The sequence below is a fragment of the Microchirus variegatus genome (assembly GCF_963457635.1).
Source record: "Microchirus variegatus genome assembly, chromosome: 1".
Classification (NCBI taxonomy): Eukaryota; Metazoa; Chordata; class Actinopteri; order Pleuronectiformes; family Soleidae; genus Microchirus; species Microchirus variegatus.
Window position 1 is genome coordinate 37,960,302 of NC_139802.1, and position 25,783 is coordinate 37,986,084.

At 39.4% G+C, this 25,783-nt stretch overlaps 2 protein-coding genes across 11 annotated transcripts in view; one reads left to right on the forward strand and one right to left on the reverse strand.

The window, feature by feature from the left end:
- The window catches only part of fnbp1b (formin binding protein 1b), a 61,331-nt gene extending 57,662 nt beyond the window's left edge, over nucleotides 1-3,669 (reverse strand). For all 10 annotated transcript variants that reach the window (XR_014592795.1, XM_083887063.1, XM_083887062.1 and 7 more), the window contains exon 1: nucleotides 3,392-3,669. Coding sequence is in view for 9 of the 10 variants with exons in the window: in XM_083887063.1 (XP_083743189.1) it covers nucleotides 3,392-3,415 (24 nt within the window). In the remaining variant the exon portion in view is untranslated. The remainder of the gene's footprint in view (nucleotides 1-3,391) is intronic.
- Nucleotides 3,670-8,402: 4,733 nt separating this feature from the next.
- agpat2 (1-acylglycerol-3-phosphate O-acyltransferase 2 (lysophosphatidic acid acyltransferase, beta)) lies at nucleotides 8,403-21,784 on the forward strand (the record flags this gene model as incomplete). Its single annotated transcript, XM_083886798.1, has 6 exons — nucleotides 8,403-8,578; nucleotides 13,478-13,611; nucleotides 17,712-17,887; nucleotides 17,992-18,087; nucleotides 20,397-20,469; nucleotides 21,616-21,784. The coding sequence occupies 6 exons, from the start codon at nucleotides 8,403-8,405 to the stop codon at nucleotides 21,771-21,773; spliced, it is 813 nt and encodes a 270-aa protein (XP_083742924.1). The 3' UTR covers nucleotides 21,774-21,784.
- Nucleotides 21,785-25,783: the final 3,999 nt, after the last annotated feature.

A 25,783-nucleotide genomic window follows, 5' to 3' on the forward strand; every position in this document is an offset into this window, starting at 1 on the left:
TGTAAAGTACCTTCAGGCTAAGTTCGCTTTGCATGACTACCTGGGCAGCAGTGTTTCCCGGTCGAGTGTTGCAGTAGTAAAGTAAAACTACTCAGACAACACGGGGAAAATGCAAAGAATGTAGGTTTTTTTTTTTTCTGTGAACTCTGGAGCAGGTAAATTAGTGGAGAATTCAGGGCAGAGCCTCCCCCCTCCTGTTTTCTTCTCAGAAAGGAAAACACATCACTGATTCAACTATCTCCAGGCAGGCCCCTCTTAGAGGAGAAACCAATGTAACTCATAATATTGACTTTGGAGCACAGTGATATCAGAGAGAGAGAGAAGTGCTCAGCAGCGAAAGTGCTTTTGTGATTTTGGTCATACAGATTTGAACCCATGTTAAAAAAAATTGTATTCCTTGTAGGGCTGGGCGATAAAAACACATAATAATTTGTGTGATATCATGTCAGATGGAAGGCTGAATTTTACTCCATAGGGAAATTTAAAGAAAGTCGTTAATTGCTGTTCTAAACAGATAAAAAAAACACTTTGAGGCAAAACCTCCATACACTCTTAGAATTAAAGTGCTAAGTAGAACTATATAAGGTTCTTTGGCTTGTCCTCATAGGAGAACCCTTTTTGAACCCTTGGTGGAACCAAGAACCCTTTTAAAACCTTTTATTCAGGAAAGTGGTTTTAAAGGGTTTTCTGGATCAAAATGGTTCTTACTGGAACCATTAGTGTAACCAAGAACCCTTGAAAAACCCTTTCTTCGGGGAAAAGGGTTTTTCAGAAGCAAATGGTTCCAGGTAGAACCTCAGCCCTTGTAGAAGGACCCTTTTGGAACCCTTATTTCTAAGTGTAGCAATCTGTTGTGTCTTAAAGTATGTTCCGACAGTGCATCAACATTAAATCGATATGTACTGAAGAGGATTTTACTGTGGTATATATATATATATATATTGTTATTGAATTATTGCCCAGCCCAGGTTGCTTGTTGTATACAAGTGTAATGAAATAGGTGCAACACAAGCTTAAGTAAATAAAACATGTCCCTTCCTGCAGAGTCAAATGCCAACACACAAACAAATCCTGTATGTTTCTATTGTTACAAATCGGTGCGGTGAATCCTCTGCTTGCCCGTGACGTCTGTCTCTCATCACACTGACAGCTGACTGAAAGTTTTCCCAGTCCATCATTTCCACAGCAAAATGACAACACGAGCCGCTGAAACAAAACCCTGACAGCAGGAATTCCACTCCCCCCGACTCAACTGCTTATTATCAAGTTGTAAAGATAGTTTGACGCACTCCTGTGATCTTCATCTTCACCTAACATGTAGTTTGGAGAATTAAATGTGTGAATATGGAGGAACTAACCATTGTTACAGCACAATGGCTGGTTTATTGGGTTACTACAAGTTCAGGTTGACTTTAAAGTTACTGTAAGCGGGATTAAAAGCAAGTGATATCATGGCACAGGAATTTACTGCAGTAAAGTAAGGTCACTGGGCTCCTGCTTTGTGTTATACACAGAGGAATAATGTCTGGTGAATTCAATGAAACATAAGATATGTCATATTTTCAGGCATTTGTAGAGGACCATATTTAAGATGTAAGGGTTACGTAATACATTTAACGGAATATATGTACAAGATAACTGTAATAAAACTTTTGTAATAATAGTTTTGCAATCTGTTTACGACATATTTGTGCTGATGCGTTTACCACTCATCCAATTTTAGATCATTCATCATCATCATTTTCCAACTTTCTACTCCCATAGAGAATAAATAAGGACCCCAGCCCACAGTGTGACTCAGCTAAAATGCTTTTGCTGATTGTTGTTTACATTTTTGTACACAGCTGTGTATAATGAAGCATGTGATGCATAGAATTTTGGATTTTCTCATATACAATCCAGGAATTTTTGCAAGTACTGGACCGATACCAAGTGTTATATACCAGAGCCAGAGATTGATTGATTGATATCAGCTCATCCCTATTTTTGAAGATTAAAGTAGATTAAAATCGTAAAACTTGTGAATCAAATTTCTCTTACTGTGATGTTTAACAGGCCTAGTGTTTAGTTAGTTAAATTAAAATTAGTGAGCTGTTCATTGTCAGAAAATGGTTTGTTTGGTTTTACATCAAGAATCACAACAACATTTACTGCATGACAGAATGAAATATGACGGAGCAACAATAATACCTATTAAACTCTATTCTTACAATACAAGTATGATAACTTTAAAGGTGCCGTATGTAAGAATGTGGACGGTTACTACATTCAAATTCAAAATACCGAGGTCTTTTAGGTTTCGTTTTCTGACGTAACTGGCAACCCGTGGTTGCTCGGCAGCTGAGATTTCAAAACGTAAACATGATTTGCATTGCAGTCTGCAAAAAAAATTTTTTAATGCTAATATTTTGGCTGTACTGTTGTTGTTGGTGAGTTCAGTATGTTATATGAACATTATTCCTGAGTCTCTGTGACATATTAGGAGGGTTTTATGGCCAGTTGCTTTAGATTTATTACATAATGCACCTTTAAGATAAACTGCATGTGTGATAATATTAATTGGCATAAAACATGTGTTAGCCACTAAAAGAACAATTATATTGCAGTCATTTCAATGACGATGTGAAAATGACTGTTCAGACTTAATCCTGCACATAAACATAGCTTAAATAGCTAAACATGGCGTTATTTTAGAGATAATGGTGTTACTTGAATAGCTCACTTGAGCTATACTTGGTATAAAAGGTTACAATTAAAGCAAGTTTCTTAATGTTTCAGCCTCGTAAATGTGAATATTGTGTCATTTCTTTGCTCCATTTGAGAAAGAAATCCTGAAAAAATGAATTAACTGTAGTTTATGGACATGACGACGATGTGAGAACGTTATCGTTTCCATTTTTGGGAAACGCTATTCAACATTTTTCAACATTTTATGGACCAAACAAGTACTTATTAGTCGATAAATGTACCAGGTAGTTACACGTTTTATTAAAATGTAATAAATATTACATGTAAAACAGTGAGTGCACCAACGCAGCAGCAGCAGTTACGTTATAACATACTGAGGGGGTGTGCGTTTGCGTGTTTATGTGCTAAGCGTGCTTCGAAGTGTACACTAAAATTGCGTATATTCACAGACACTCCCAATTTACGCTAAAACACCGCTGATAACACGGTGGAATTAAGTCAACACGCATACAGATAAATACATAATACGCTAAACGGTCGTTGTGACCGCTACAAATTAGCCCCCTGTTGGCTAACATCGATAACAACGTCATATTAGCGGCAAAATAAAAAAGCCCACTGCGCCGCACGGTTCGTGCTCCGTGTCCGACCAACAACAACACCACGGACGGTTACAAGTGCACGGAGGGGGGGGGGGACTCACCCATAGCTCTGACCCCCAGCTCATGGTTTCAGTACGATGTCCACGGAATAATCCACAACTCGCACGAGGTGTTTTCAGCGCCCACTGAACGGACGAGATTTTTTTTTTTTTTTTGGAGGGTGATCCTGCGGTGTTTGTCGCTCGCCTGGTGTCGGCGGTGGTCAGATAGAATGCACACACACACCCCCACCGCTTCTGAGCTCGTCTGGTTCTTTCTCTTCAGAGTCTCATCCTGCTGCCTGATAACAAGATGGCCAGGAGCTGCTGCTGCTGCAGCATAATCTTCACTCAGGAGGAGAGAGAGAGAGAGAGAGAGCTGCGCGCGGGCACCCGCCTCAACTCAGTGACAGCTGCAAATGCGCGTCCACGTTCAGGATGAAAAAAAAAAGGGGGGGGGGGTATGATGGTGTTTGAATTCTACTCAACTTTATTCTACTCTAGATGCCACACTCTCTAGATGCTTGTCAGTGTGGTTTAACTGCTGCTGGATGAACATAGGGCAGTGGTGGTGGTGGTAAAGTAGGAGGAGGAGGAGGAGGAAGAGGAGGGTGGTGGTTCATAAAGGTCACCACCCATGGCAGATGTTTCATTGAACAGCCGCCCCTGCAGGCGTTGACTCCCAACAACCTCCAATCCTACTTTCTCTTTTTGCTAGTTAGCAGCTTATTCTCTCTCACACTCACTTACTCACTCACTGTCTCTGTCTCTGTCTTTGTAAACATGCATGGAGCAACACACACACACACACACACACACACACACACACACACACTTCTCTGCACGTGGATCACGTGTCAAATCTGTTCAAATAAGCTGCTGGTGAAACGGCAGCAGAGATAACTGTGACAGGATATGAGCTGTGACCACAGGTTCACTGCAACTCTTCATGCAAGACTGAGTTCTCTCAAGAAACTTGATCAATGCTACACTAGGAGCACCAAAACTTTATCATTATTATTTTTTTAAATGTTCTCCTATACTGTTCCATTTGGTTATAATAACAGTTATTGCAGGATTGCATGGACCTCAGGACGTGTATGCAGACTTCCAAACAAATACACTTATTATAATAATATATTTCACCAGAGTTGCCAAATCCACTCGAGTTGAAATCCACTCCAGTCTATCTATGGTCATTGCTGTGTATCAGTACTGATGAGACAACACTGCCATCTAGTGGTTACACATTAACACAACAGAGATAAATTCATTATTTTGTTAATACATGCAGGATGAGATACAATATACTTTATTGCTATTGTTGTGTTGTGCCTATAACAAATGACAGTGTCTATTGCAGCAACAATTAATTCATTAATTCATTACTACATTAATTGCTAACTATTTTGATAGTTGTTTAATTCAAAGGTGGTGTTGAATCAATGAATGTCTAATCTGGTAAGAAAAAACAAAAAAAAAACAACTGTGGACAATATGAGCTCAAACTTTTCACACAATAGTCCATCATGATATTGCAATAAAGATGTTCATGATACTATTTCATTGAATATTATGTCATATGTCCAAATAATAACACATTTATGATGCAAAATGAGTCTCTTAACATCAAAAACAGAGAAATAAATAGAGTATAGATAACAACGTGGACAAACAAGCTTATATTTAATTTCATGTTGAATGTAATAATACATTTAATAATACATATATTGTGTCTATATTCTATCACCTGGGCCATGGTTTGTTTTTATTTTATTTAACATGATATTAGGTGGTGGGCCGCATGAAATAATAATTCAAACTGAATATGTTTGGTTTATGGACAAGACAAGACATTTTTCAACATTATCTGACATTTTATGGACCCAAACAATGAATCAGTTAATTGAGAAAAGCATCTTAGAGATTAATGGATGATGGAAATAAGCATAAATTGCATCCCTAAAGGCGTTTGCTGTGAGAAATGTGGTGGTAAAAATACATTTAGATAAACCATCTGGTTGCATTGTTTCTCATAACTTATCAATGGCTGCTGGTAGATTTTATGCTCAGCATCCTTGTACAGCCAGTGAATGAAATAAAGCCCGCACAAGTTTAGGTGGATATTACAAAAATGTGGTTCAAGGCTGTTCACTGAAACTATTACAAATATGCACTTCATGGTAGGAGACCTGTAATAAAAACATGCCCTAAAGGAGCAAGTTTTTCCTCATTTACAAGAAATCATATTTACGCACATAATTTTATGTTCTATTTAACTTTTTTCATTGCAGGTGTGAATAATGAAATAAATCATGACTGGATTATTTTTAGCTCCCTTTTTTTTTGAAAACCTGTGATTTTCCTTTAATAACATATCCAAATGTTATTTAACTGTTCATTTATGTACAGGAGATTCTGAGTGTGTGCATTTCTCAGTGAAAGTAATGTAACCACAACCAGAATGTTAAAAACACATGTATTGCCTTATAAATACAGGTATATAATTATTATTATATTATATTACCCACAGAAATAAGTCTTAAATAAAACCAAATCATAATTGACAGAGTTGAAATGACTGCTACAAAGAAAAGATGCGTCAGATAATTGGATCTAAGTTTAGATTCACCAACAGAGGGTGCACAAGGTCACCGTGTCAGCATCAAATATGAGTCTGGATAAAGATCATGTATTCTGAGATGTTACATAATTAAACTAGAAAAGCACTCGGAGAGCGCAGACCTCCGCCAAGCCAGCTCAGTGCCTGCAAAATAGCAAATAAAATCAGCAGAAGAAGAAGAGTTTGTAATGGTCTGTATTTATATAGGGGGGTTTTCAAGCCTTGATGAGCTGCTTTACACTACAGTTTTCACCCATTCACATGCTGCAACATGGGGGGTGTGCACAAGTGTCTTGCTCAAGGATACATATAGCAGGGCCAGGAATTGAACACACAACCCTGCAGTTAAAAGGCAACGTACCCTACCACTGAGCTGCTATGGCTCAATCCTCACTTTTTCCCAATACTTCTAAAACTTGAGTACATTTTATATCAGACAATAACTTTTGATACTTAAGTATAGTAAATATACTGGTATAGGAATTTTACTTAACTTTTACTACCAAAGTCATTTTCTGGTAAGATACTTTTACCCAAGTATGCCTTTTAGGTACTTTATACAAGACTGTATTGTCAGGAAATGTAAAGGTTTAATGAAGGTTTGGTTGATATCGACGGGAATTTCAGTTTCATGCACATTTACACTTCATTAAATGGCGAAGGCTTTCGATCTTAGTGGGTAGTTTGTTTTTGCTAAATAAGCAGAAGTGAAATGGGTCGACAGTAGATTCCATTTGTGGCGAGAGGATGACACACACTCACGAGATTTCGATATTTTGAGACACTATAGTTTCAGCAAAAGATCTATCTATCCTCACCATTACATCTCATTGGTGTTTTTATGAATGGAAAATCCTTTTGTTTGACAGTACTAGTAGTTAAGTGACATTGTTTTAAAGGTGTATTACAATTGCACACTTGAATATATCCAGGTATTTGTTTTCATTGCAGTAGGTTATAGGCAATTCCATTACTGGTGTCTAGGTGAAACACTTTAACATACACATATTTCCCATGCAAAATGTCGATATAAGTCACAAATGTGCATTAATCATAATAAAATAAGTTTGCACACTCATTATATATCTGTGTCACAAACCTTTATACTTATTTCTATTACTTTTGCTCAAATGGAAACATGACACAGAGTGTGTGACTTTGACTCACTGTAACCACTTAACACTTTGGGATGATCCGCTTTGATAATCTGTATTATATTGAACCAATGTGTAATTAATTAACAGCAGCTGTTTAAAGGAGATAGAAAGACTGAATGAGTAGATCATTAAGCTTGGGTTATATTGGCATCAGACATAAAAGTGGAATTGAGTCCTATTACTATTGATAATGAACATAAGGTGACATAAATTAAATCACTGGGTGCCTACTTTCCAAAAATATATGAATATGAGTGCCAAAGGCAGATGAATTCTGGATTATTTTCTCTTTTTTAACATACATTGGACATACACCAACAACAAGATCAGCCAATGATTAAGGCAACCCACACATATTAAAACAGGATTAATGACCAAACGATCCTAATCTCCCCGGGAATAATGTCAAGTAGAGCTCATTAACACGGCTGTGACAAAGTCAAGGAGTGTCACATTGCAGCCAAGGATTGGATTATCCCAGATAATCCAATTACCTGGTCATGATGAATAATCCTTGGGAGAAAGTGACTGCACATTGGCTCATTGAAAAACACAAAAATGTTGGATATTTGGCCAAGGCAGGATTGACATGAGACTCAGGGAATGAAAATTACACAAAGTAAAACTAAGTTTTCTGGGTTCAAGTGTCATTGGTTGACATACTTGCAGTCTTAGATAAATGAATAGGCAAACGTGATAGAATTAGATTTTTTTTTTTTCGATTCACTGCAGTGAATCCTCATGTAATTCCAGATCTATTTATTTTTTAAACTGAGTTGCATGCACTTTAAATGCTATTGAGGAACTTTACAAAATAATACAGTTAACATGTTAATGCTAAAATAGGATATAGGAACATTTCTTGGATCCTAATACAGCACACTAAGTGCTTAAATGGTGACAATGAATAAAGTTTGGGAACATTTGGCATGCAAACACACATGGGGCTGTACATTCATAGTACAGTGGTCCATCAACCGGAAATAGAAAAAAAATACAACCGATGACGACGAGACTCCTCCTCGTGATGCCATTTAGCAACAGATGAGCTGCATTTCATGAACACCTCAGGCAGCAGGAGACGAGCGTCCCCCCTCGCTAGAGTAGTTTTCTGTAAGGAATCACGTCCGTCGGGGTGCCAACAAACTGACAGCAGTGTGTTCGTCCCCCCTTCTCTGTCGCTCGGTCGCCAGACAGCCAGCGTTTTTGCGGCTTCCCCCATCCACCCTAAAACCCAGCGTGTGTCACCGCTGTCACGGCTCGGGTCCTGTGGCAGAGAGAGCTACACAGAGATATGGATGTGCAATGGATGGTAGTGCTGCTGCTGGTCCCGCTGCTGATGTGGACCAGCAGCACGTTTGTTTTTTATTTCAAAAAGTGCTTTTACGTGGCCTGGATGATGTTGCTGGCCGTGGTCGGCATTCCTCTGTGTTTCCTGAAAAGCGGAGGCAGAGACGTTGAAAACATGAGGTGAGTTTGTTTTGCATAACAAATGTCGCTCGCGTGCACAGCGCCGTCCACAGCGCCGTCCACCAGCTAGCAAACATTAGCCTGATAGCCAGCTAGCTGACTGGCTAGCAGCACCAACGGTTGGTGTTTAAACAGTCGCATAATAAAGCTTTACTAGCTGCTCTACCCTTTTCATTGTTTCTCTTTTTCATAAAATACAACACCACCACACCCACGGAGAACTTCTAGTCTAAATATGTTCCTAATATTGGAAGATATGTCACAATAAAACTGATATAATACCTGATGCTTTTTGATATCACAAACTTGCTAACATTAGCTCCATTGATTCTTTGACAGCAGGGACGTGTTAGCAGAACACAAGATAGCTAACATTAACATGTTTATGTTCATAAAAAACCTATTTTATTGAAAAATGTAACAGTGTGGGTTTTGGTTTATGCTACACATGTCTGCCTGCTACTTCCCTTCCAGTAAAATGTCATGCAGCGTTAGCCCAGTTATGAGAGGACCACTTGATTAGCTTTATTAGAACACTGGCCATCACATGTCACCTTTCAGCTGCTTTCCTGCATGAAAGGGTAGACACCACATGACCAAAATCACTTCCAGAACTCTGATAAAACAGCAGATAATGAGTAGCTATAAGTACAGTGCAAGGTACACATCATGCAACACAGTATGGTGCATGGATGGTATGTATACTATACTGTGTTTGAGCTCAGAAAACACATGCACAGAATAAATGGCCATGTGTGCTGATTTCTTTATGTAAGAGTTTGCCATAGCAGATTGTATTTGCCTTACCAGAGGCAGAAAGCAGAACATATTTTTAAAGCTGTGCTGCAAAGTAATTTGTAACTGGAAGTGACAATTTTCAACCAATCAAAGTTGCTCCAAAAGTGCCTTCCCTTCAGTCATACTACTGGCAGAAATGTGTAATTTTAGACTTGACACACACTGAATTAGTCAACTGATACCTGTTGGGTTAGAAATGTAGTACGGCTTTAGGTTCAGTTTTGCTGGGGAGGTTTTTTGTGGTTGTGGTTAAACCAAGATGTTACGGATAGATTTCTGAACACAAGTTGTATGTATTTCAGTAATTACCTTGAGGAAACGGATGCCAGGCAGCCAGTTCCCCTTATTAGAGATGGCTTAATGGATAGTTATGATGATATCCATCCTTATTGCTGCCTCATTTGGGCTTGATTTGCTGACAAAAGCTCTGTCCGCAGAGTAGGCCTTTTACTGCCTCGCTGCTCTTTGAATAACTGTTTCACAGTGACAACATTGTGGTGTCATGTTGCACCAGTGTGCCATTCTGACAGCTCAAAGGTTATCGGGACCTGTTGACTGGGACTAAAGTAACCAAAGTGGGGTCAGACCCCATACAAGGAGTGAATAGAGTTTTGGTTGTACATGCTTCACACGAGCCAGCTCTGGCATAAAGAGCTTATGTGATTCATTTTTGACAAGGCAGTTTTGTCGCAGACATTTCCTGAAAACAGAAAGGCATGCATTCTGGGCTTGGCTACTTGCTTCACAGGGCTTAATTGTGGCCAAGTGACATGCATTTACATACTCAGTTGACCAAAGGCATGCAACATTTATCAGGTAGGATCTCATGACAACAGATAGAGGCTTGTCCCACTCACAATTGTTTGAGCTTGGATTCCATACAGTGTAATGGCTTCTAAAATCAGGAAAGTGTCACTTTGTTAAGGGAGTCATGTTGTTTTTATGTTGGATGAGTGCCCTTTAAAGCCTACATTGTAAAAACAACCCATTTTCCACCATTATTCCTTGCTTTCTGAGTGAATTTATCCTCTGCTGTGTCATTCTAATACTGTGAACCGCCCCACTTGTCCTGAACGGCTATCTACCATTAATCACTTGATTTAGCACTGGCACCGGTGTTTTTATATGTCAGTATAATATTATTGTGCATAATGGGTCAGATGTGCCCTTTTATCTGTGAGCAGTCAGGTTGCATGAGACCCGTGCAGTTATCGGATGAACCTAAATGTCGCTATGGTCTGAAGGTTTAATAGGGACTTATTTAGAGACTGATAATGAAATGAAGTGGGATGAAAAGCTTAGTGGATTGGCCATAAAACAAATCCGGCCGAGGCCATTTAATTCCCCTTGGACAATCTTAGAATTGCTGCAACACTTGAGTCCTTGCATAACCATGGATTTTGCACTGGACTGAGTGTGTTATCACAACCTGAACCTATGCAGTCCAAGATAACCCAAAAACAATTCTGGTTTAAAGGTTAAGTTATTTTACACTATAGTCAGACAGTCATGTGTGTATATACAGTATATGTATGTAGAATTAGTTTTTATTTGCATACACACCAATTAGTGACACTTTGACCTCTGCATTTTACCCATCCTTTTTACACACCAGTAGTCGACAATAATCAATAGGAGCAGTAGGTAGTACTGCTTGAGGGCACCCCAGCCCTGGACCTGTCCTGGTTTTCGAACCAGTGACCCTTCAGTTACAAGACCAGTTCATATCCACGTGGGCCCGAGCTGCCAGTGACGGAGTCACATGTAACAAACTAGGGACAATTTAATAGGTTCTGCATGACTTTGCTGATGATGACGTGGTGAGGGGAAATACAGACAATACAGAGTCAAAGCTCAACCTGAGTTAAACGCCATGGAGTAAAAGTAGGTTTTTAAAGAAGATTTAAGGAGCTCGAGAGTCTGGGCACATTGATGTGCCAGGGCAGGGCGTTCCAAAGCCAAGGAACTGCCTCCGTGAAGGCTCTATCACCTCTAGTCTTTAGCTTTGTTTCTGGGACTTCCAAAAGCAGCTGGTTAGCTGAACTAAGCGCTCGGACTCGCTCGAGTGTTTAGGTGCAGCTGTTCAGCCAGTTACTGCGATGCTAGCTGTCAGTAGGTGTCTGTCTGTACTTGAAGACTGTGGTCTGGGATCAGGATGGAGCTGCAACTAATGATTACTTCCATAATGGATTAATCTGTCAATCCTTCTCTCGATTAATCGACTAGTTGTTTGCGTCAGAAAACGTCAACCGGTGTTTCCCAAACCTCGAAATGATGATGTCTTGTTTTGTCCACAAACCAGAATTATTTTTGTTTGAATTATTTCTTTGTTATATTTGTATTTAAGAAGCTAAAAAAAAAAAAAAAAAAGATGCACTCAAACAGATTATTTGTGTATCAAAATATTTAATCTCGTAGTTATTGTGAGCAAAGCAAACACAGACCTCCACAACCTTTGTCTTTCACTTTTGTGTCATTTGGATGAGGATATTGGAAATGTGTGGACATTGTAAAGGGATAGCAGCATGCATTGTACACTGAAGTTGGAAAGAATGCTCAAAGAATGTCCACATCCTGGATCTAAGATAATAAACATCTTTATGTTTATTAGCAAAAAATACTGCTGGGAAAGTATCAGGGGGGGGGGGAAGGGGGCAAAAACTAGGTCATGTCAGGACAACATGAGGAGGAAGAGAGATTTGAGAGGGGTATATGATTCACGGATGAGGAAGAGACGGTAATTATTTTTGTAGTAATGATTTTTCTGGCAGAGACCGAAGATGGGGAGTGACTCTGATGGAAGGTCATTCAAATGGATGGTTGTAACAGAAGCCACCTTAAGTGTGTTGCACAGGAAAATCAGCTGTTTTGTTATGGAAAATGAGCGCTGTTCAGTTTTAAATATGGAAAAATTGTTGCTCTACCAGCTTGACTTAGTAAAACAGGTCAGTATCATAATGGTGATCTTAATTCAGTTGATGATTATGATTATCTTTATTCAGTGACTGTCACTCAGTAGCATCCCCACCACTTCAAATGATACAACCTTTGTTGCAGCCCTATTTCAATTGACTATTTATATGTGTGTAGCTTATGAGCATCTCTACACATGCAGACTGGGTAATATCTGTGAAATGCTTGATTTGCTTCAGCCCTATGAGATTTAGATATTGATTATGTGTGGTTAGAAAACTTAATTTTGTGTGATTCTGAGGGTTTCCCCTCAAAGCACTGTTTATAAGAAACCTAACATTTGTCGCTGTCTTCGCAACTGCCTTTGGCTTCGAGAAAGACAAGACGTGAAACCACAATCAAGTGATGATCAGATAGCGGCCAGGAATGGAGAGTTAAGTAGCTGATTGATTGCTGTGCGCTGAAAAGCAACGCGTGTGTGTGTGTGTCTTAGTAACTCGGTGTTCACAATGAAACTTTAATTACCTTGAAAGTTTCCCAAGTCTGGGCATAGGTCACCTTGTATAGTATTTCCTAACAGAACTCTGAGATGTTATCAGTGTCTCGACAAAGGTTGAGTGCTACAAGTCCCACAAGATAAACCATAGACAGAGATGTTATAAACAGGAAAAAGGTTCTGCTGATACAGTGAACGTTGACTTATCGGTCCTTAACAGAGCAGCTGTGGATAAAGTCAGCTTTCAGCAGCAGCACTTAGTTGTCATTAAGCTGCTCAAGGCATATTCATTTTATTGCTCTGTGGCTAAGGTTAGTTGGTCAAAGTCTCACATTGTGTGATGACTGTTAACACTGTTGGACACTGGTATAAAAATGTGCCTTCATGTTGTTTCATTTCTTTATTATCGTCTGTGGCAGACACTTTTTCTCAAAGCATACTGAATTTACTACAGGCATTTATTTGACCAAGCTGAACACTGTTGTGATTATATTTTCTGACTGAGGTCAGACTGATCTGAGCTTTCACTCGTAATATAATGCAAGGTAAAACATGGTTTTTATATTGCCCTCTTACTGTTAACCTCTCCATCAAGGGTTTTGGTTAATAAAGTGTGGCCTACTGCACTCAGATGGCTGTCGACAGTAACCTATATTTATTCAGGACTGTAATTATCCTTTCCCCCCTCCCAGGATTATCCGCTCCCTGGTCCGTCATGTGAAATATTTCCTGGGTCTTCGGTTTGAAGTGAGCGGCTGGGAGCATCTGCAGACAGAGGGCCCCTATGTCATCATCTCCAACCATCAGAGCTCCTTGGATGTTCTGGGTGCGTACTGTGTAAAGCAGAGCTAAACAATTAGTAGTTTTCCAATCAAAATTGGCCATTTAAAAATCGACACAATTTCTCTTGTGTGTTATCTTCTCTGTAAATGTCAATGTCATTCATACGTTACTGCTGCACAATTCCGGAAAAAATGTAAATCACAATTTTTTTTTTGCTTAGAATTGAGATCGGCGTTCTCTGGCACGATTTTTTTCACAAATCAAAAATGTTTATTGTAATCGTGAACAAAAGGTAGTGCCAACATTGTGATTTATTTAGCCACTGAACATGGCCTTGGTCTAAGCGACATATGGCGCGTTTGCACTAGGTCTTAACCAGGGAAAATGCATGACATCGTCAGACTGCGGTGCACTGATTGGTCAGAGTGCCATCACAAGAAGAAGCACAAGAATCGAGCCGAACGATGCTGAAATGTAGATCACTTAAAAAGACTGAAAACGTGGGTTCATCGCCAACATTTAGCAAAGGAAATGTCTAAAATCTCCTCATTTAACAGAGCATGGATTTAGTTTTAGGCTAAAGGCGTTTGGGGTGAGAAACGCTGAGAGAAAAATAGTTTATCGTGCAGCCCTATCATACATGTTAGAAACTAAAAAATAAAGAGTAGTTCATGTTTAATGGTGTTGTGTGGTAATGCTTTATCCTCTGCTTTAAATCGGTTACACAATATTGCAAAAAAAGTCAAATCATATCTGTCAGAAAAAGTGATCTCAGCTACATATTTTCCACAAATCACACAGCCTTAGTATCAAACTTTTTTGGTACGGTGTCTACAAAGGTGTCGACGTGTACGTGATTGTGTGCAGACAGGGCTGTGTCTCTTACATCCGTGCAGCTGAAAGTCAACACTGTAAACCCAGGCGTTTACAGGCAGACGTAGCACTGCCAACACTACTCGTTATCGCGACAAGCTGAGGTTAGGAAACGCAGCCTGTCTCATCTATTTTTCAACGCTGGCTTGACGACGAGTGATGCAAGATGGTCGCACAGATGGCAGCTTCTCCTCTGCAGTCGTTTTTAGTTTGTCTTGATAGATTGTGTTTATAACTCCTATTCAGTGTGACTGAAACGGGATCATGTTTGCCAGGTTTTAAAAAAGTGAGTTGTAGTTAAACCCCTGCGGATCAGCAATTTGACACTAGATTTGACAGACTGAGAGTTTGCTGCACGTTTAAGAAGATGCATAGAATAAATGTTCAATAGTTATGGCTAAGCTCCAACTGTGTGGATTTGTGAATATGCTCCCGTGTAGACACGTAGTAAATCTCCACTCCATGGTCAATAAAACGGACAAGCTGCTCCTGCACCTTGTTATTAACGGGGATTATTCACAACCCGCTGCTCTAGGCTTCATGGACACCTGATTAGGTGAATCTGCACTGGACAGTTTTGACCTGTCAAAGAAGAGGAGGAAAAAAATGAAGATCCGTGTGTGTGGATTTTGCCATGACCATTCTGTGCCGGCATCCTTCCTCAAGCCTGTGCGACTTGGACGCAGACAACGCAGTCTGCGCTCCCTTGTGAGACAGTGCAGACAAAAATAAACATGGCCACCACTGACAAATGACAAATGTGGCAAAGCCAGAGTGACAGGGCTTGGTTGTCACTGCTGACCTGGAGGATCTCACCGATACGGTGACAACACCATAAAGCCAAATAATGAGCAGTTTGGTCCATAAAATGTCAGGGAAAAAGGTGGAAAATCAACATCGAATATTTAGTTTTGTCCACAAATGAAAGATATTAAGTTTATAGCAAAGGGGGAGCAAGGAAATTTTGAAAATCTCAAATGAAAGAACATGTTTGATTGATTGATGGTTGATTTGTTTTGCTTTTAATCTATTATGATTATACCAAATGGTGCACGGAATTTCTGCGTTTTGTATCTGCACTATAAAAAATTATCTTTAAACTGTATTTTGAATATATGAAACGGGTAAAAACTTTGTCAGGTCATCACACTGGATTTGTGTTGAATATCAAGAGTATGTTAAGAACCAGCTTACTTGGTTTTGTTGCTAAATCAGATTGCGGCCATCGATTGCAAAGCGTTTCCACAACTCTTTTGCAACAAATGCAAAATATCTGCTGATATTTCTGCAGAAATGGTTCTCATCCATCCTATCTAGTAGTTTAGAATTGGCACAGACGCTCCTCGTATGCACTTGATTCAATTCATATGCCGCTAAAAGATTAATGCATCTCTGGCCTCTCAGGACCCAGTCTGATAAAGGCTGCTAATATAGTTACCGGATATCATTTAACACCGGTCTCGATTGAGTTAAAGAGTCGCGCTGGAGCTCGTTTCGTCCCGCGTTCGTCTCTGCTTTCGTTTCAACATGGCGTCCTCCTTCTCGCTGTTGAATCTCATCGTTGAGGACAATATGTCAGTGGAGGTGTGTTCTCTCTCCATCAGAGAGAGAGAGAGAGAGAGAGAGTGTGTTTTCAGAGGCAGTGAGTGATGAGGCCCGGCGTGAGGCCAAAGTGGTGACAGCGGGGCGAGAGAAAGAGGCATCTAATTAGTGCCGGGGAAACTCGGCATGAGTCTGATTCGGCGTCCAAGTTGCCATGCCAACAGCTACGTTAATAGCTGCTCGAGCTGATGTGATGAGAGTGGAGCTAAAATCCCTCACACCTCGTTTTCAAATGTCCTTGACAGGTTAAACAGTTGCTTTAAATCTTCCACCAATTAAGGTTTTTCCTGAAAGGTCACAAATCAAATGCAAGAGTGTGGAGAGAGGTGTTTCTCTTATTTTACCCTCATCGATATTAATGAGTGGGATATAATGTAAGCATTAGTGTGCAGTAAAACACCAAACGCCTCAGGATGGAGCAACATGATTTAGTAACAGTCCCACAAACTGCAGCCTCCAAAATAAGCAAACAGTTGAATCAGCATCTCTCTCTGAAATAGGCCCAAGCGCGACTGAACTACCAATGTAGTTGAAGTTGTGCATTGCACCACAGCGAGTGGTGAACGGTTAAAGGATAAAACAGGAAACATGTTGTAATTTGTCAAGATTAGAACAAGGGAGAAGATTGCAACACCTTTCTTTGAATAAAACTCATTCTTTACATCACTAATGCGACTAAAACGAAAGTGTGGAGCACACTTTAGGGGTCACAGGCTGAGGAATAATGATGCCACTGAGGTTTTTCCCCTTAAAATTGGCTGCATTTTAACTTTAAAGGGGACATATTATGCAAAATCAACTTTTTAATCCTTATTTGGGACTCTTGAGGTCCTATCAGTCAGCAAAGTGTGAAAAAAGATGACTCACTCATGTTTTTGTGGTCCTCTTAAGTACAGAAGATAAAACATGCGATGTTGACTTCCGCGCTCACTGGGACGTCACAAGACGTTAAATTCCTGGAATTGTTGTCTCGCGGAGCTCCACTTTGTCCGTTAAACACGCGAGAGTGCTGACAAGGGCAACGGTTTCTGAAAACCGAAAGTCCGCGAAAAGTTCTATTCCTGGCTTCACAGTGCAGCACAGAGTTCTACACAAACTTCCGGCCTCAGAGGGTTTATCTGTCTAGTGGATACATGTTATATATGACGACAATGTGCCTGCTCAAGCCTGCAAATGATCACTTTTCTAAATGCTAACTGCTGTTAGCTCCCAGTAGCCTCTGTGGCTGATGTCTTTTCCTGTCCCTTAAGTTTCGTTTTACTTTTTTTTTTTTTTTTTAAAGAGATACTACTAAACGGAGCGTTCTGAACAGGGCTGTTTTGGCAGGGTGATTGAACTACTTGAACATCCTTATGGTATTTTGACCAAAGCATGTCACAGACATGTTCATTAAGACACCAGGGAACTAGTTTAACTTGGAGAAATAATATGGGACTTTTAAAGTGTATAATTCTTAAATTCTTTGTAGAGAAATTACAAAAAATTGTAACTATTGTGTAAAAAAACAATGCTTTTATGACATGGAACTTGCATGAACAAAATTAGATATGCTCCTTTTTTATTGTTTAATTTATTTATGTGCCTTGTCGTCACAAACTGCATTCACTTGTACACAATTGGACATGGTTTTAATTTCTGACCCTTAAAAACGTAATTTTTTCCTCTCAGGCCTGATGGAGATCTTACCCGACCGGTGCACCATGATCGCCAAGAAGGAGCTGATCTACGCCGGTACAGTCGGCCTCATTTGCTGGCTGGGTGGCATCGTCTTCATCAACCGCAAGAAGACGAGCGACGCCAAGCACGTCATGGCTGACGCCGCGCAGACCATGTTGGACGACCAGGTAATCTGCCTCGAAATGAGATTATGAGACTAATTAAAAATAGGTTTACTAATTGATCACATACTGAATAATTCCACGTTTGTTTGTTTTAAACCCTGTCACAGATTCGTCTGTGGGTGTTCCCAGAAGGCACGCGAAACCAGAAAGGTGACCTGTTGCCCTTTAAAAAAGGTGCTTTCCACCTGGCAGTGCAGGCACAAGTAAGTGTTTTTTGTGTGATTTATTTATTTATGTAAAGCGACTGAGAAATGACACGTTGTGTGTGTAATCTGTCCTGTCTAAATCCCAAGGCGCATGTGTAGTAATTGTACACATCCGTCTTACGTGACCCTACTGGCTGAGCGTCTGTGAGGACACCATCTGTAATCCAGCAGTTAATTTCAGGACAATTTCAGGGGTCATGATGCCAGCAATGTGCAGCTGTTAGACACATGGGGGTGCTAGTAACCTCCTGTAGCAGAAGGCAATAGCAACAGTATGATTTCACCACATCTAATACACAAATGATGGTAGAAGAAGACCAAATGTAGACTTAATAGTAAGGTTAGCGTTGGAGTTGTCTTGATAGTTTTGTTTATGAATTGTGTCTCTGTAGTCCTAAAGTAATCATCAACTATTTTAATAATCAATTCATTGGTTTGAGTGGTTTGTTTTCAATAAAGAAAACAATTCTTTTGAGTTTTCAGCTTCTGAAAATGTGAATATTTTCCGGTTTCTTTGCTACATACGACGAACACATTATTAAGAGAGAATAATTTGGTATTTTTGACATATATATATATATATATATATATGTATATATGCATATGTAATATATATTTGTGTATATATGTATATGTATGTATATGTGTATACATATGTATGCGTATGTATATGTGTATACGTATGTATATATGTATGTATATATATATACACATATATACATATGTAATACAAGATTTTTGCATATTATCATACCCTGATAAGGTTTTAAATGCTGTTGCATTGACATTTTTCATATTTATTATATTATTATTTGTGTAATACCCTAAATATTTTATATATATATATATATATATATATTGATTTAACAAATACATAGGATTGACAAATATATATATATATATATATATATATTTTTTTTTAAAGTCACTTAACATTTCTTCAATTCAGATTTCTGTTATAGCAAACTTTGCCATATTAATTGCCAAATTCATTGTTACTAATATATGTAAATATCCTTCATTTAATTTTAAAAAGCCCAAAGTATTTTAAGTTTTTTAAGCACTTTAGACAGATCATAAACAGTAGCTGTTTATTTCACTCTCCTTTGAGAAGCACAGACTGAACATGTTGCCAGTCTTGCCTTTAAGCTTGATATAAATATTTTGATTCATAATGTCACATATATTGATATTGAATTATATAAAAAGTTTATTGTGATAAGAGTTTTGTTCCCTTATCGCTCTCAGCCCTATGACTAACTCCAGATTAGAACGAGAAACAACAACTTGTTAAAGTGTGTTTATTTGAACACGTGGCCATTTATTTTGTAACTTGCTGCTAAAGATAAACATCATTTTTGGTTCAGACGTGCACCGACTACAAAAATATATCTGCTGCTGCTGCTCGTTAGTAAACTCATTGATGCCTGGTTCAGACCTGGCATTAAAATCCATCTTTGATGATCTAATCACACATAAGCAGCAGCAGCAGCTCTTAAAGTAACCAAGATGAAAATGGACAACATTTGAGAGATGTCTCTGTGACACAGATGACCACATTCTGAATAAACCAATGTACTCTACAGCTTCTTAATAAGCTGGTTATATGTTTGCACTTTGCAATGTTTCCCATACAATAGTTCTTTTTAGTTATTCAGAGCAGTTCAATCTAATTTGGGTGAAAAGCTGATAGATTGGTTTGCCAAGCCGCCCCCTCCTCGCTCCCTCCCTCCATCTCTCAACTCTATTTTAGATCTGGAGAAATTGATCTCTCTTCTTTCCCCCCCCCCGTTGATTTTGTTTTACATTCAAGACTCTTTTTGTGTCAACATTGACTATTTTAATGTCCGTGTTTGCTTTTGCTGAGTTATTGTGGAGCCTTTTTCCATTTGTATGCAGTCAGTCTGATTGAGTGGAAGCAGGACAAGCCCCCGGGGGTGGATGGGGGGGGGACATGTTTGGCTCAGCCAGTCCCAGTGAAGGGCCACTCTGGGTCTCAAGAGAGCAACTCGGCCTCTATTAGCAGCTTTGGACGAGATGGAGATTCTTTATGTCGTGCTGATCTGTGTGTGTGTGTGTGTGTGTGTAAGAGAGAGAGATGTTGGCTCAGCGACTCCTCTCTGCCTGTTTCTCATCTTTTTCAGTTGCTCTGTAGAGAAACAGTGGTCAAGTGTTAAGTACAGGACTGTGATTCATTTACTCCCTTTTCCTTCTATTTTTAACTCGGACAAATAGAGGTGACGCTGCATATTTTTGGGACGGTGTGTTTTAAAGCACTTTTTTGTTTTGTTGTTCTTGTTTTCCAGGTGCCCATCATACCCATTGTTTTCTCCTCGTACAGCAACTTCTACCTGAGAAAAGAAAAGCAGTTCAAATCAGGTAACAACACTTGCTTGTCCTTGATTTAACCCTCCCCCACTCAAACACTCACACAATATTTTGGCTCCAATAGAATATTTTACAACCTATCGGTTTCAGTGGACCCTGGCTCCAATGGTAGCCAATACCTGCCTCTGTCCGTCATGTGGAGTCGCAGAGCTCCACAGCCACGGTTACTACTAGCTATTTGCAAGACTAGCACAAATTATGGGTGTTTTTTTCTTTTGTTTTAATAAACTAATGCTTTCTGCCAATCTTTTTAACCATTTAACACTTATTTCTTTTACTTTTTTTGCTTATTTAAACTGTATAAGGGCCAGAAAATGTCCTTTGACTAAGTGCTTTTGGCCATTTTTCCAGAATAAATAACCTTGCTCAGCGGTAGCCCAGTTCTTTGACCTGATGGGGATTCAAACTGGCAAACCTCCGGTTATGAGCCAAGCTCAAAGGCCGTTTGCTCATTTAAGGGCGACATTTGTTTGACGTGATTTTCTCCTGACGAGAGATGTTTAAAAGATGACACCAGGCATGTGTGAGTAATGAGCATCCGGAGCTTAGAAGTGCATTCAATGAACCTCGTAAATGTCATTACTTCTTCATTACTTAACTGAATGCCTGTTGCTGATGCGTTCAAGGAACCTTGTGCATTTCATCACTTCTGCAGTTGACTAGACAAACACTTGTTGCTGCCACCTTGTGGTAATAGATGTCCAAATAAATAAATGGTTCTCAAACTGGTGGCAGAAATTCTGTTCTACTGTATCTACCAGGTTATGTGATCCGAGTGGAGCTGAGGACCAGAATATGAAACAAATAATCTTAATCTAATTTCACTTTACCAGTGTGAAGTATGTGAGGAACAGGATGATGAGAGAGTAAATTGTCTTATTGGTAATAAATCTGCCTCCTGTGAAAATATTGAAAAAGTCATAATGGTATTACTTCGAGTGCTCAATATTTTCTCTGGCGTGTATTTGGTATTGAAAGTTTGAGAACCACTATTTTAACCAAACGTATAATTTCTTTAACATTGAATTTTCTTGAAATATCATTGCATGGATTCTGATGTTTTTCCCTTGGCGAATGAATGGGGAACCAGCTGTTGACTTATTGGCTAACAGCAGAGTTGTTGTTGCGCCTCCACAGGGACCATCAGATTGAACATCCTTCCAAAGATCGAGACGAGGGGGATGACGACCGACGACGTGGCCGACCTCACCGACAAGTCCTTCAAAGTGATGCGCTCTGCCTTCCGGGACATCTCCCCCTCCGTAACCCAGAGCAACGGGCCCGTGAGGCACTGAACATGTATCATACTCCAGCCTCTTGTCCTCCTGTGCTCCTGTATGAGACCCACTCCTTCCACCAGACCTTCCAGCCCATCCCCCCCCTTCCCTCTCTCCCCCCCCCCCAGGTTGTTCCATTACCTGGCCAGGAAACAACATGACACAGGTCTCTTGTCATGAAATATTTTCTTGTCTAGTTGACACCTGGTCCAGTCCATATCTGGCCTGAGCGTACAGCACAGTCAGTCCTGACCCTCACTGTGTCTGCGGCAGCACCCAGCAGCAGTGCTGCTCTGCACGTCTGTGAGCGGAGTGACGGACGGCAAAGCCGGACAGTATAGATATGCGTCGATCTTCATGCATGCCTTTTTTTTTTTGGGTGGCTCGGCCCAGCTTCTACGTTTCTCTAGGCTTCGGAAGCCAGTTTGTTTTTGTTGTTTTGTCATTACTTTTTACTGCCTTACCTTTTTTGGGTGGGTAGATTTTGAGTTTCTCTCAAGCCGCCTTTTTGTCTCCGCCATCTTTGAACGTACTCCCTTTCCTTCCTTCCCTCCTTTCTGTTTAGTGTACCCCCCCCTCCCCCCTCCCCACTTTCGTTGCATTCCACTTTCTTGCCTAAAGACAAAAGGAGCAGGGTCTCCACGAGCGGCGGAGTGCGCAGAGGTGAGAGGTCGACGCCGGTCGACCGCGGACATCTTTAGTTCTGTCGCTATAAATTAAACTCCTTATCCATGTTGGCTCTTCAGCTCGCGCCGCCGATAGCTCCATGACAAACCTAAATGATGTCAGAAAGCAAGGAATTCAAGGTTAAAAGACGCAGTGTAACAATGGCACCCATCTGTGCTGGATTAACGGACCGATCGGCTTTCAGTGTTGTGTGCGTTGTGTTAATGTACCATCGTGCTTTTCTTTCAGTCCGTCTCTGCTACAGATAAGAAACAGCCCCCCCCCCAGCGCAGCAGTGTTCGAGTGTCTTCTCTTTGTTTCTCTTATTTATTTCCACGTTGAATAAACTGGGGAACGAACGAGTGAACCTGTTAGAAATGTGTCAAAAAAAAAAAAAAAGTGCAATGTCCAACATGCCTGTTTCCAAAGTGCAAGCCACCTGCTGTGCCATGAAGACAAAGTAATTTGTGGGAGGTTTCCAGTGTGAGCCCGACTGATTAACTGATAATAACTGGTTATATTTACTTCTACCAATTAAATATATATATATATATGGTGGTTCTTGCTGTGAGTAAGAAATAAATAATATGTCATTTATTTTTGATTTTTGATCCACAATCAGTTCTCTTTGTCTACGTTTGTTGTGATTAACTTGAAGATTAACATCCTGGGTTCACGTCTACATCTCGGAGGAGTGTAAATCGTGGAAATGTGAATGGTTTAGCCTGCTTCTTATTTTTTCCAAAATGTTTTTTTATTATCCTTAATAGGGAGATAAATAACATGGTATTAGTTGGGAGCTTCTGAATCGGTTAACCTCATAGAGAAGATTCAGATGATTTTTGTGACAATTTTGGCCTTAATTTTGTGTTTTGTTGCACTTTGGATTGTTCAGCTGTTCATTTGCTTATAATCTGTTCATGTTTGTAATCTGCGATTAACAGGAAAGTCTTACATTTCACACGACTCGCTGCCTTTTACTTTTACGTTTTGCGACCATCAAACACCGCGTGAGAATGTATCTCAGCGTTCAGGATGTTTTATATCTGCCACCTTTTTTTTTTATTATTTGAATTTAAAAGTTTTTATTTGAAAGAGGCGGAGTCCAGAAAATGTATTTATTTGGGCATTTGGAATGATCAATTCTGACTGATCTTGTGAATGGGTTTGATTCAAAGCCTGTACACTGCTGTTCATTTAGATGACGCTTAATTACATGTGTGTTTCAGGTTCATTTGGGATATATACAGTAGGCCTCCCCCCAAACTAACTAATGATAAATCTAATTTGTTCTTGTTTTGAATATATTTATTGACTTTTTCTTGTTTTGAATGTTTAAAAAGTACCAAATTTATTCCCAAAAAAAATCTATAAATCTATCCTAATGAAGTGTTTTATCCTTTCATTTTATTGTTCATTTCTTGGGGAAAAAAACCAACAATATGAGCTTTCTATTGTGGGGCGTGAACCAAACTGGTGGCAAACAGGCTCTGCAAAAACCTGTGATTGTCCCCCATTTACACACAAATATGTAAACTATAGAGGTGGAGAGAAAACGATTCAAAGCATTTCCGAACTTTAATAAAGCACTTTTCATCCTGAGTTTGGGTTGAAATATACGAACGAAACAAAAAAAAAAACAAGTAAAAAGTCTCCTAATTTTCTCTTGTTTTCACCAAAGCTATTATTGAAGTGTAATTGCTGGTAGCTTTAGATGAATTCAAGAAACAGAGCTGACATTCTGCAGAGCCTTGATTGTGTGTGTGTGTGTGTGTGTGTGTGTGGTCCCCTACTGTACATGTGCATTAACGCACACACACACACATGGTATAGACGCCCATTATAGTATCGGGTTATTATTATAATATTCTTGATTTCAGCTCTTCTGGGTCCATGTGAATGCCTTTTCTCATGGTGTGGTGAAGTGAAATACTACTTCCTGCTGGGTTTTATACTGGAATCCTGTGAGAAAAAAAACCGTGACTGTAAAGGTCCAGTATGTAACATTTTAGGAGGGTTAAGTGACAAAAAGATTCAATATACTACCCATAAGTATGTTTGTATAAATGTATAATCTCTTAAAAAAATAAAAACTATTTGTTTTATAAAGCCTTGGAATAACCCTTTTATATGTGTATTAGGCTAGACACCACTGTTTACAATCAATTGAGTAATTGTTTGGTCAAAATGTCAATTTGTGCTCGTCAAACCTTGAAATGATGGATGTTTTCGAACGTCTTGTTTTGTCCACAAACCAAAATGGTTCACTTTTAAAGATGTATTTGTTATGTGGAGCAAAGAAATGACCAATATATTCACATTTAAGAAGCTGAAACAATCGGAAATCTTGTTTTAATAATGAAAGAAGCTTCATCGATTATGAAAATAGTTGACGATTAATGATTAAAGGCGCCATATGTAAGTACGTGGCCAATACACTCAAATTCAAAATACCGAGGTCTTTTAGGTTTCGTTTTCTCCGCCATTGTAGCTCAGACGTAACTGGCAACCCGTGGTCGCTCATCACCTGAGACCCTACCGACTGCAATGATTGGTAGACGGTGGTAGGTGGCGCCACATGCCAAAATATGATTTCAAAACATAAACATGATTTGCGGTTCGCAAAAGATTTTTTTAATGCGAATATTTTGGCTGTACTGTTGTTGTTGGTGAGTTCAGTATGTTATATGAATATTATTCATGAGTCACTGTGACATTAGGAGGATTTTATGGCCAGTTGCTTTAGATTTATTACATAATGCACCTTTAACAATGCAAAATAACTTGCTAACACTGCATTTCTTGATAATACTTATACAATAAATTTTTTTACATACATTCTTTCAAATTTGCTTTTTTGTAACTCAATCAGAGACGTCATTTGCTCCCCAATTCGTCTTGATTTCTATAATACAGTATATTCCATTATGCTCATGTAGCGTTCAATACATTTAGTCCATTCACCAATATGCGAGCACATTTTGCATTAGCATGCTACTACTTTGCAGCTAACTTAACAAACCTGTTTCTAAAGGTAAGCTAGCGAGGCTACTATTAGCATTAGCGTAGGTCTAACATAATACAAACACTGTGCAACCTCATTAGGCACAACGCAAATGTTTTCATTTTCGATTAGCATTAGCGTAGCTTGCTGTTGTGACTGTCAGCCACGCCAGTGCATACTTACATACTGCCTACAGGCACTGCACTAGTATTATAAAACTACAAACACTAATATGTGTTATTTTGAAGTAATTATACCCTGAGAATATTACATTTGACCAAAAACCCAGTGTAAATGTTACACTCTTGACCTTTAAGTGAAGAATTTGCAGGATTTAACCGCAGCTGTGGGAGTGGAT